Source organism: Hemiscyllium ocellatum, chromosome 32, assembly GCF_020745735.1.
Source record: "Hemiscyllium ocellatum isolate sHemOce1 chromosome 32, sHemOce1.pat.X.cur, whole genome shotgun sequence".
In the NCBI taxonomy this organism is placed as follows: domain Eukaryota; kingdom Metazoa; phylum Chordata; class Chondrichthyes; order Orectolobiformes; family Hemiscylliidae; genus Hemiscyllium; species Hemiscyllium ocellatum.
Window position 1 is genome coordinate 23675934 of NC_083432.1, and position 12429 is coordinate 23688362.

General features: G+C 41.1%; 1 protein-coding gene across 6 annotated transcripts in view; it reads left to right on the top strand.

Annotated features, from left to right (window-relative positions):
* The window catches only part of LOC132830817 (anion exchange protein 2-like), an 88079-nt gene that overhangs the window by 32258 nt on the left and 43392 nt on the right, over positions 1-12429 (top strand). For all 6 annotated transcript variants that reach the window (XM_060848681.1, XM_060848683.1, XM_060848684.1 and 3 more), the window contains 4 exons: positions 530-597; positions 3463-3652; positions 3770-3905; positions 12069-12159. In XM_060848681.1, coding sequence (XP_060704664.1) covers positions 530-597; positions 3463-3652; positions 3770-3905; positions 12069-12159 — 485 coding nt within the window. The remainder of the gene's footprint in view (positions 1-529; positions 598-3462; positions 3653-3769; positions 3906-12068; positions 12160-12429) is intronic.

Here is a 12429-nt window from a genome sequence, read left to right on the forward strand (position 1 = left end):
AATATTCTTCTGAAGCAGTCAGTGTCTTCACCCCTGCATCCCATTCTGGGACAGATGTTCATGGAAGGTACCACTATAACATATCCGATCCTGTAAATCCTTCCAATGTACTAATGGCAGACAGTAAGAGCAGAAGGGTCTTCAGCTCAGTCATGTTTGATGTGGCATGGCATCCCTTGAGTTGTAGCCTTTGGCAACAGGCCAGTTATCTGTTCTAGGACAACTGAGCTATGGATACTGACAAATGCACATTATTTCTGCATGTGAATCATGAGACTCAAAAGGTCCCTCTAAATCTAATCCAAGAGAAGGGGAGAAAAGGAAAGTAATCAGAAATTATATCCAGTATTTGATATATATGTTTAGCTAGTTAGTTAATATAGTGTAAGAAAAGACATAAAATAAAACAAAAATTGAAATGTTTGAAGTTTAGTCAAAAGTCTGATGTTCCCTCAAATGGAAAACATTAAAACATTTTGTCTGTTTTTTAAAAAATTGTTCATTTGATGTTGATTCTGTTTTTGATTAGGTCCTAGAAGGAGTCAAGATAAAGCTGGCAGAGAGCCTGCAGGTCACAGAGAATACAATTACAAGCAGGTATAGTTTTACTGGTGCCAGAATGGATAAAGGCACATCCCATCTCCATCAAACCTGGAAGGTCATCCTTATTAACATCTGAGGTCTTGTGCCAAAACAGTCAGGGCTGTCCTGCAGACCATTGAAGCACCAAGTTGACATTGCCATACTGACCGAATTATACCTTTAGCCAATGTCCCAGACGGCTTCATCAATATCCCTGAATAAGTCATGTCCCACGAGCAGGATAGGTCCAGCAGTGGTGCTGCCTCAATGGTGTACAGTCAGGATGAAATGGCCCAGTGAGTCCTCAAAACTGACTCTGAACTGCATGAATTCTCATTGCATCAAATCAAGCATGGCTAATGAAATTTCTGATTTGGCCTCCTCCAAGCTGTTGTAACACACAGAAGAAACAAAGAACGTGATCTGTGTTGTGGTCTTTGATGTTCATCACTAAACACCAATGTTTGCCAACCTAGCAGCATCCTGAAGGATACAGCTGTCAGACTGCACTATGGCACATGAGAGAACCCTCAAGTCAGAAAAGCTCAATTGACATTATGCTCAGCAAACCACTTGTCCAAATTTGTCCATCAATAACACTATTGGTAGGGGTGACTACTGTGCAGTCTTTCAGGCATGATCCTATCTTCACATAGAGATGTCCTCTTTGTGTAAGATAATACAATCACCACTGGGTTAAATGGAATAGATGCAGAATAAAACTGGTTGCTAAAAACTAAATAGTGATGAGGTTACGAACTATGTGCAACAGTAGCCAAATTGTATTTCACAAAACTAACCTCACGTCCTAGTATATCCCTCATTCTGCTATTACCATCAATGAAGGGGACCACCTTTGTACAATGGTTAATGTTTTGATTCTGATGTGACGCTTCAAGCAGTGAGTCACATTGGGAAATGCATTCTACAGTTCTGTCAAATTCCTCACTGAATTTAGAAACTATTAGCATTTAATATCATTTACTGGGTCATTGCATGTATACAATGTGGAGTTTCATTACCAATTAAAACCTGAAAAACTAAGAAAGTGCAACATCAAGCACATGTACAAACACAAGTTAGTTTACAAAGAAGGGAAAAGGGAGTGATGTCCAGAACAGACAGGCAGCTAAAAGCAATTGCAGCTTAAATTTCTTGAAGCCCTTAAGCAGTGAGAGGGAAGGCTGACTGCCAGCTGTTTAGCTGCTGACCTATTTCCACATCAGTAACAAAGTTTTCAGATATTCTTGAGGTCTGCATGAACAACTGTTCTTTCACTCGGAATTAATACTTTAAGCTGATAAGAGAAACAGGCAGAGAGAGTTTCTTCCAGTTTTTCCTGACAAATCCATCTTTTCTCATCTTTGCCCTCTACAGGGCAGAAAAAGCTATACACAAAGATTAACTTGCATATTTCTCAGTGCACCCATTTTTTGCCCAAGTTGAATTCTCCACAGACATCCCCAAATCCAAGGAGGGATGTACTTGCCTTGGAAGGCGTCCAGAGGAGGCCCCTCATGAGTGATCCTGGGAGTGAAATGCTTGCCATATGAGGAGCAGTTGAGGATTTTGGGTCTGTGCATAATGGAGTTTAAAAGTATGAGGGTGGTATTTCATTGAAATTTATCGAATACTGAGAGGCCTGGACATGGAGAAGATGTTTCGTCTGGTAGGGGGATTATGACCCGAAGGCATAGCCTCAGAGTGAAGGAACTTTAGAACTTAGATGAGGTGAAATTTCTTCAGCCGGGGGGTTAGTTAATCTGTGGAACTCATTGCTGCACAAGGCTGTGGAAGCCAAGTCACCAAGTGTATTTAAGACAGAGATAGACATTCTTGATTGGTAAGTGGATCAAGGATTACAGGGTGAAGGCTGGAGAATGAGGTTGAGAAATATATCAGCCATGATTGAATGACAGAGCAGGCTTGATGGGCCAAATGACTAATATTATGATCTTTCATCACGATGTGTAACTTCCAGAAACATTTGGAATAATTGGGAGCTATAGATTTTAGTTTCATTAACTTTTTTAGACGATACCAATTTTGGCTCAGACTAGATCCTTGTTTGTTGAGCATTTCAATGACCTTAGCTTGGTCAGGCAAGCATAGGTGAACATTTTAGGTGAACATTTGTCCTTTTTAAAGCCATGTTTTAGTCCCTGAAAGACTCAAGTATTAAAGCCAAATGATAGAAGTTAAATATTTATCATCCATTTTCCCGACAATCATAACAGTGTTTAAATTTTCCTCAATGAAGATATTCTCCTGTTCTTTCATTGCAGGGATCCCGTTATCTCCCAATTAGCAAGGCTCCTTTAATTATTTATTATTTGTACCATTATTCACCATTTTCTCCAAAAAAGCAGCATTTTCCTGTTTCTCCATTTAATTGTTTATCTCATTGATGGAGTTGCCTTGTATATTTCTGTCTCCTAGTGAGGAGAGTTCCTGAATCCGTTATTACGATGAACTTTTGGTCTCTGAATTTGCAAAGTAGATCTGCGCAAGAGGATAAGATAGTTTTTCCTGAGGTTAATCATGGTGACTCGAAAGTACTCTGCTCACCTCCACCTGTGAAAACTTGCACAATTTATGATGACAATCACTTATGCCCCTGCTTTTAAATTGCCCAAATTTTACAACCTTAATGGTAGGAAAAATTTAAAGCACATTCTTGTTGTATACTATTCCAAGCAACGGTAACAGCATCACCGGGAGAGATTTGGAGTACAAAGTTTTGAGAACCAACCTAAATCTGATGGATGTTACCTTATCCAGTAGACTGTGAGGGCATTAATTAGAATGCTGTACCTTTAGCAAAGAGAATGATGATGCTCACCGTTCTGTGTCATTTCAATCCCTGCTATGGTGTCTCAGATACCTCAGGTATTTGTTGAATTTGATGAACTGAAAATGAATGAAGCCAAACATCAATACTGGCAAGAGACTGGACGATGGATAAAGTATGAAGAAGATCTGGACAAGGATACAGACCGATGGGGTAAAGCGCATGTCCCTTCTCTCACCTTCAGGAGTCTCCTGGAACTCAAAAGGGGCATCAGCAAAGGTAGGTATATCTGCCAATGTAATCACCTAGTCCAATGCTAATCTGATTAATTTCTGCTCTACTTACAAGATACGTTTGCAAAAGCCAGTCATAAACTGTGTTTGTTTTCATTCATAGGTGCTGTTCTACTAGACCTGAAGGAAACCACATTTATTGGTATTAGTGTTAACATAGTCGAAGAGATGGTTGCCAAGGATCAGATGAGGGCAGAAAATAAAGTCAGTGTGCTGAATGTGTTGCTGCAGAAACTTAGGTAAGTTGACCACATTTCTATACGATTCCTAATACTCAGGGTGAGCTGTCTGCAGCTACCTATAGGTTCATTATGCAGGGTAACTGTGAAAATAGAAAATAATTACTATAAAGGTAAAAACTTAGTTTTAAGCCCTCCAATCTATTGAGTAACATTTCTGAATGACATGTTAATCTAAAGAATGGTATTGTTTAAACTGGGACTCTTCGTTACTGCTTAGAGACATTAGTAGGCTTCACCAACTCTATTTAGTTTATCTGCAAGAAACATTAGGAAAGGGGTTTTGCACAATATACACTGATAATTTGCCCTCTTTGTGCCATTAACCCCTCCAAGCCATTAAGCCAATGAGACCTACAGAATGAAAAGGCACAAACATCTGAAACCTTGCTAAATGACATTTCCAAATAAGTTTTGATTAGCCTTTTGGTAATTTCTGACACAGTTCATCCCCAACCTTGACCAGCATTGAGTTCTATTTTATCCTTCTCACAGCAAATCCAGGCATCACTAAGGTACAATGGGCTATCAGCAGCAATAGAATTGTATTCAAACACAAAAAAGCAACCTCATGGCCTGGTATATCCCCTTCTCTGTAATCACCATCAAGCCAGGGGATCAACCATGCTATGCAGCAGGCAAGCATGCCTGGAGCAGCACCAGGTATACATAAAAATGAGGTTACAACCTGATGAAACTACAGCACAGGATTTCTTGAATGCCAATTAACAGAAGCAGCATACAATAGACAGAACTAAGTGATCTCACAATCAACAGATCGGATCCAAGCTCTGCAGTCCTGCTGTGCCCAGTTGTGGACAATTAAACAACTCAATGGAGGAGGAGGACCCACAGATAACCTCAATGATGGGGGAACCTGGCACATCAGTGGCTCAGAGAAGATAAAAGATTTTGCGTGCATTTTCAGTTAGAAGCACTGAGTGGATAATCCATCTCAGCTTCCCCCGAGGCCTCCAGTATCACAGTTAGCCAGCCTTCAGGCAATTTGATTCATGCCATGTGATCTCATGGAAAGGCAGAGGACATTGGTCATCGAAAACACTCCCTCAATAGAACTGAAGACTTATGTTGTACTCCCATCTAAACTGTTCCAACACAGCTACAATACTGACATATACCCAACAATGTGCAAGATTTTCCAGAGACGTCCAGAAACACAAAGCAGGACATATCCAGCTCCCCCAATTACCGCTCCATTACCCTGCCCACAATTATCAGCAAAGTGATGAAAAATGTGTTGACTGTGCAATCAAGTGGGACTTGCTTGTCAATAATTTACTCATTGATACTCAATTTGAGTTCTGCAAGGGTCAGCTCCTGACCTCAGTGCTTAACAAAGGACGGGAACTCCAGAGGTGAGATGAGAGTGATGTTAAGGTGGCCCTTAGCCTATTGTGGCATCAAGGAGCCCTGTCAAGTCAGGAATCAATGGAAATTCAGGTAAATACTACACTGGTTGGAGTCATGCATAATCTAAAGGAGGATGATTATGGCTTTTGGAGGCCAATCATGTTAGTCATGAGATGTCACTGCTCTGCAACTGAGTTTCTTACGGCGTGCCCTAGGTCAAACACATTTAACTGTTTCATCGTTGACGTTCCCTGCATCAAACATTCAGAAGTGACGTTGGTTCCTAATGAACGCACAATCTTTAGCACATTTCAAGTGTGGACAAAAGAGCTGGATTCCAAAGGTAAGGTAATGGTGACTGCCCTTGACATCAAGGCAGCATTGACTGAGAGTGGCATCGAGGAACCTGAACAAAACTGGAGTTAATGGGGATCAGGGATAAAGCTCCACTGGTTTGAATCATGCCCAGCACATGTGAAGATGTCTGTGATTGTTGAAAGTCAGTCCTTTCATTTCCAGGACATCTCTGCAGGAACTCCACAGGGTGGTCTCCGAAGCCTATCCAATGTCAGCTTTCTCAATGATCGTCACCCCATTATAAGATCAGGGATATTTGCTGGTGATTGCACAATGTTCAAGACAAATTGTAACTCCTCAGATTGGGATGCAGAAATATCCATGTGCAGAAAGCCCTGCACAATATTCAGGTTTGGGCTAATAAGTGTAAGTAACATTCAAGTGACACAAGTGCCAGGCAATGGCTATCTCCAACAGGAGAAAAAAAAAACCATTTCTTTGAGATTCAATAACATCACTGAATCTCCCATGAGCAAGGTCCTGAGAATTACCAAGGACAAGAACATAGAACATAGAACATAGAAGGATACAACGCAGTACAGGCCCTTCGGCCCTCGATGTTGCGCCGACCGAATCCTACCTAACCTATACTAGCCCAATAACTTCCAAATGCCTATCCAATGCCCGCTTAAATGACCATAAAGAAGGAGAGTTCACCACTGATACGGGCAGGGCATTCCATGAACTCACAACCCGCTGTGTGAAGAATCTACCCCTAACATCTGTCCTATACCTACCACCCCTTAATTTAAAGCTATGTCCCCTAGTAACACCTGACTCCATTAGCGGTAAAAGGTTCTTAGTATCTACCCTATCTAAACCCCTAATCATCTTATACACTTCTATCAGATCTCCCCTAAACCTTCTCTTCTCCAATGAGAACAGCCCCAAGTGCCTCAGCCTTTCCTCATAAGATTTTCCTACCATTCCAGGCAACATCCTGGTAAACCTCCTCTGCACTCGTTCTAAAGCTTCCACATCCTTCCTATAGTATGGCGACCAAAACTGCACACAATACTCCAGATGAGGCCGCACCAGAGTCTTATACAACTGCAACATGACCTCAGGACTCCGGAACTCAATTCCTCTGCCAATAAAGCCCAGTACACCATATGCCTTCCTCACAGCACTATTTACCTGGGTGGCAACTTTCAGAGATCTGTGTACATGGACACCAAGATCCCTTTGCTCTTCCACACTACCAAGTAGCCTACCATTAGCCCAGTAATCCATCATCTTGTTATTCCTACCAAAGTGAACGACTTCGCACTTAGCTACATTGAATTCCATTTGCCACATTTCCGCCCAGTTCTGCAACTTATCTATATCCCGCTGTAACCTACCACTTCCTTCCTCACTATCCACAACTCCACCGACTTTTGTGTCATCCGCAAACTTGCTTACCCAGCTTTCAAGTCCTTCCTCTAGATCATTTATAAAGATAACAAAAAGCAATGGTCCCAAAACAGATCCTTGTGGTACACCGCTAGTAACTGCGCTCCAAGATGAACATAATCCATCAACTACTACCCTCTGTCTCCTTCCAGCCAGCCAATTCCTAATCCAAACCTCTAATGTATCCTCAATGCCATACCTCCGAAGTTTTAGCATTAGCCTACCATGAAGCCTACAAGAAACTGATAAATATTGCAACAGGAAGCCAACAGGCTAGAAATTCTGCAGTGATTAACTCACCACCTGGCTTGCGAAGCCTTGTCCACCATCCTCAAGTTGCAAGTCAGGAGTGTGATGGAATGCTCTCTCCACTTGCCTGGTTGAGTGCTGTTCTAACATCACTTGAAGCTTAATGCTATCCAGGACAGTGCAGCCCAATAGGTAGACACCCCAACCACCATCTGCAATATTCAATCTACACACGTGGTCAGCTCTGTACCATCTACAAGATGCACTGCTGCAAAGTAGAGGATTCTGAACAACACCTCTTCAAAACCCATGCCCTCCACAACATAGAAAGACAAGAGCTGAAGGAGCATGAGAACATCACTCTCTAAGCTTAGTACCAACCTGGCTTGGAACCATATGATTGCTGGATCAAGTTTTGAATATCCCTTCTCAACAATACTTTGGGTGTGTCTGCATCACATGTACCTCAGGAAGTACATCAAGGGCAGTTAGGGATGGCAAAAATGTCAACAATACATCCCACAAAAAAATCAAATATACAAATAAATGAAAGTTGAAATCCTTATTTCTGCCAGAGGGAAGCAGGTGAGAATCACAACTGATCAGATTAGATTAGATTACCTACAGTAAACTGGCCAAAAATATAAAGAAGGATAGTAAAGGCTTTTTTAGGTATGTGAAAAGAAAAAAAATGGTTAAGACTAAAATTGGGCTCTTGAAGACAGAACTGGGTGAATTTATTACGGGGAACAAAGCAATGACAGAAGAGTTGAATTGATACTTCAGATCTGTGTTCACTGGGGAAGACACGAGCAATCTCCCAGATGTAATAGTGGCTGAAGGACCTGAACTGAAGGGAATTTATATTAGGCAGCAAATGGTGTTGGAGAGACTGTTAGGTCTGAAGGCTGATAAGTCCCCAGGACCTGATGGTCTGCATCCCAGGGTACTGAAGGAGGTGGCTCTAGAAATCGTGGATGCATTGGTGATCATTTTCCAATGTTCTATAGATTCAGGATCAGTTCCTGAGGATTGGAGGGTGGCTAATGTTGTCCCACTTTTTAAGAAAGGAGGGAGAGAGAAAACAGAGAATAATAGACCAGTTAGTCTGACCTCAGTGGTGGGAAAAATGCTGGAGTCAATGATAAAGGACAAAATTACGACACATCTGGATAGCAGTAACAGGATAGGTCAGAGTCAGCATGGATTTATGAAGGGGAAACCATGCTTGACTAATCTTCTGGAATTTTTTAAGGATGTAACCCTGAAGATGGACAAGAGGGATCCAGTTGATGTAGTGTACCTGGACTTTCAGAAAGCCTTTGATAAAGTCCCACACAGGAAGTTAGTGAACAAAATTAGGGCACATGGTATTACAGGCAAAATACTGACATGGATTGAAAATTGGTTGGCTGACAGGAAACAAAAAGTAGTGATAAATGGCTCCCTTTTGGAATGGCAGGCGGTGACCAGTGGTATGCTGCAGGGATCAGTGCTGGGAGTGCAGCTTTTTACAATATACATTAGTGATATAGATGATGGTATTAAAAGTAATACTAGCAAATTTGCTGATGACACAAAGCTGGGTGGCAGGGTGAAATGTGAGGAGGATGTTAGGAGAATACAGGGTGACCTGGACAGGCTAGGTGAGTGGACAGATGCATGGTAAATGCAGTTTAATGTGAATAAATGTGTGGTTATCCACTTTGGTGGCAAGAACAGGAAGGCAGATTACTACCTAAATGGAATCAAGTTAGGTAAAGGAGCAGTACAATGAGATCTAGGTGTTCTTGTACATCAGTCAATGAAAGCAAGCATGCAGGTACAGCAGGTAGTGAAGAAAGCTAATAGCATGCTGGCCTTCATAACAAGAGGAATTGAGTATAGAAGCAAAGAGGTCCTTCTGCAGCTGTACAGGGCCCTGGTGAGACTGCACCTGGAATATTGTCCACAGTTTGGGTCTCCAAATTTGAGGAAAGGCATTCTGGCAGCATAGGTTCACGAGGTCAATTCCCCGAATGGCAAGACTATCTTACGCTGAAAGACTGAAGCGACTGGGCTTGTATAAGCTTGAGTTTAGAAGGCTGAGAGGGGATCTGATTGAGACGTATAAGATTATTAAAGGATTGGACACTCTGAAGGCAGGAAGCATGTTTCTGCTGATGGATGAGTCCCGAACCAGAGGACACAGTTTAAAAATAAGGGATAGGCCACTTAGAACAGAGTTGAGGAGAAACTTCTTCACCCAGAGAGTGGTGGGTGTATGGAATGCTCTGCCCCAGAAGGCTGTGGAGGCCAAGTCTCTGGATACTTTCAAGAAAGAGTTGGATAGAGCTCTTAAGGAAAGTGGAATCAAGGGTTATGGGGATAAGGCAGGAACAGGATGATTGAGGATGATCAACCATGATCATAATGAATGGTGGTGCTGGCTCGAAGGGCAGAATGGCCTACTCCTGCACCTATTGTCTATTGTCTACTGTGTGGAAACAGGCCCCCTGGCCCAACCAGTCCACACCGATCCTCCGAAGAATAACCCACCCAGACCTGCTTCCCTCTGACTAATGTACCTAACGCTATGGGCAATTTAACATGGCCAATTCACCTGACCAGCGCATCTTTGTATTGTGCACCTGGAGGAAACCCATGCAGACACGAGGAGAATGTGCAAACTCCACACAGTCGCCCGAGACTGGAATCGAACCCGGGACCCTGGCACTGTGACGCAGCCGTAATTAAACCTCTATTCTCCAGTTCATAAAATAATCTTGATTATGCACAGACATCATTTGGAAATGCAGTTTCTCAGCCTGTACGTAGTATGCCGGATTCCTTTCCTCCCCATCCACGCACTCCCCGCTCCCTGCCCCCACCCCCACCGACGCACAATGATTCCTTCTCTCTCCAGTAAAATCAGCAGTCACCACACTCCCCCATATGTTACTAATATTGGCCAAACTGCACTTAGACTGAGGATCTGATCCCCAACTGAATTGTCTCATCTGATTTCAGATGGTGTATCAGTAAGTGCCAAAAAGAAAACATGAAGTGAAACATTATACATTCCAGAAAAATAAATAATCTTTTTCACCACCCTAAGGCTGGTGTAAGAGTTTTGAAATTTTAAACTGATGTGTTTTCCCCATTTCAATATGTACTTAAACATGCATTAAAATTATGAAGAACATGCCAGATAGATATCTTGAGGTAATCAAAATTAATAAGTTAATTTTATTGTTAATTTATTCAGTAAAAGATACAAGTATTATTAAAAAGGTAAAATCCATCCTGAATTATGAGCATGTAGGCAAATACCTTAAACTAATTGTGAAGTGAAATTGGAAACCAATTACAGTTCTTAGATGGGGGGGGAGTTACAAATTTATGCATTTGTTATATTTTATACATTCGGATGTTAATCTGGAAGTTCTGGTGTTGGAGCCTGGAGGATGGGCATTCTGTCTGAACTAATTTACTTGTTCTCTTTGGCATTGTTGCATGAAGCAAATATCCACATTTCACAGTTGTTTTTTTTTCCTTAAAGCTGATCATTTTTGCAAACCCAGGCACAGCACTTTTAAGGAGACAGAGGGAATATTGGATTGAAGTTATAAGACAGATAGTGTTATTCCAAAAAGAGAAAAATATAATATGTTAGAAAAGGAAAACTAAAGGAAGTTGGCCAGGTAGAACAGTGGTTCAAAAAAAACCAAATATTCAAATTGGTAATAAGTGTAATAATAATATAAATCAGCTCTTACCAAGTGCTTTGTTGCAGCTTTCTCTGTTTAACACATGGATTGTGTGTGATACCTGATGCTCTGGGGAGACAGGGGAGATCAGCAAATGAGAGAGAGTAGCAGAGCCAATTAATGTAACAGGGTCTTGAAATGTTTACCAGGGATTAGTGAAAATCTTATGCTGACAATTGAATTGCTTTCTCCCTAAAAGTAGGACAAAATACGGGTGAACAACTTTAAGTTAGTATGGATTTATTAAAAATTGTGTAAGTAACTTGTTTTGATGAAGTACTCAAGGTTGGAGGAATAATGTTTGGTCAGGACTCCTACACTTCTTCAAAACATTGGCATGGAACCTTTTAAATCCACCTAAGAAAGCAAACAAGATCTCATTTTAATGTACTGCATCTGACTGTCAGCCAAGACCTTTATGTTCCACCCTTTGAAGTGGGTTGGAACCCATCACCTTTTGACTCAGAATTAACAGTGCTACTGACAGAGTCACACAAATAAAGGAGTGGAGGAAAGCAAGAAAATTATTTTAAATCATTGAATATGTTGGTTAATCCTCAACTGGACTGTTATGCTCAATTCTAGCCATTATAGTTTAGGGAGAATCTCTAGGCCTTAGAGGTGGTGCTGAAGAGATTGACTGGAAGGGGACCTGAGTTGAAGGATTAGAATTACATGGAGAGAGTGGAAAACCTGGGGGTTGTCCTTTATGGCAAAGAAAATTGAGTAGACATTTGATAGAGGCATTCCAAATAATGGGTAGCCTTGATGGAGTAAGAAAAGAGAAACTTTTCCTCAAATGAAAGAAGAGCCAACATTCAAAGTTATAATAAAAGCGACCTTGATACAGTGGAGTGTTGTGATGCACGATCTGAAAAAATGGTACAAACAATTTCAACAGTAACATCTTCTGTAATTCAATAGGTATAAATAGCAGACAATGGAAAACAATTTCACAAAATAAATATACTGCCTGTTTTTTTCTCAAAATATGTGTAACGTTTTATATCAACATACAATAAATGATTTGAATGTTTTATAGTCATAGGCACCAAATGATTGATGATGATGGAGCCCAGCTTACTTCAAGTGAACATGATGTTGAAACCCAACTCCATTCCCCAAGGAGAGAGGCAAGTCAGCATTTCAATTCCAAATGTGGTTGATAATGTTCACTACTAGGGAGCTCGTTTTAAAGAATTTTATCAGGATCTATGAGCAAAACATTCAGAGATGCTTGTCAGTGGTGAAAATGAATAGTCCAACAAGTTCAACATAGAAATTCAGATCACAATCTAAAAAAGACTCTTAGTGTAGTGTTTCTTTCATAGTGTGAGTTATCTCCAAATGAGTTTGGATTTTGCACTATTGCGCACAGGAGCATTAGTGTAGTCTAATTGGGA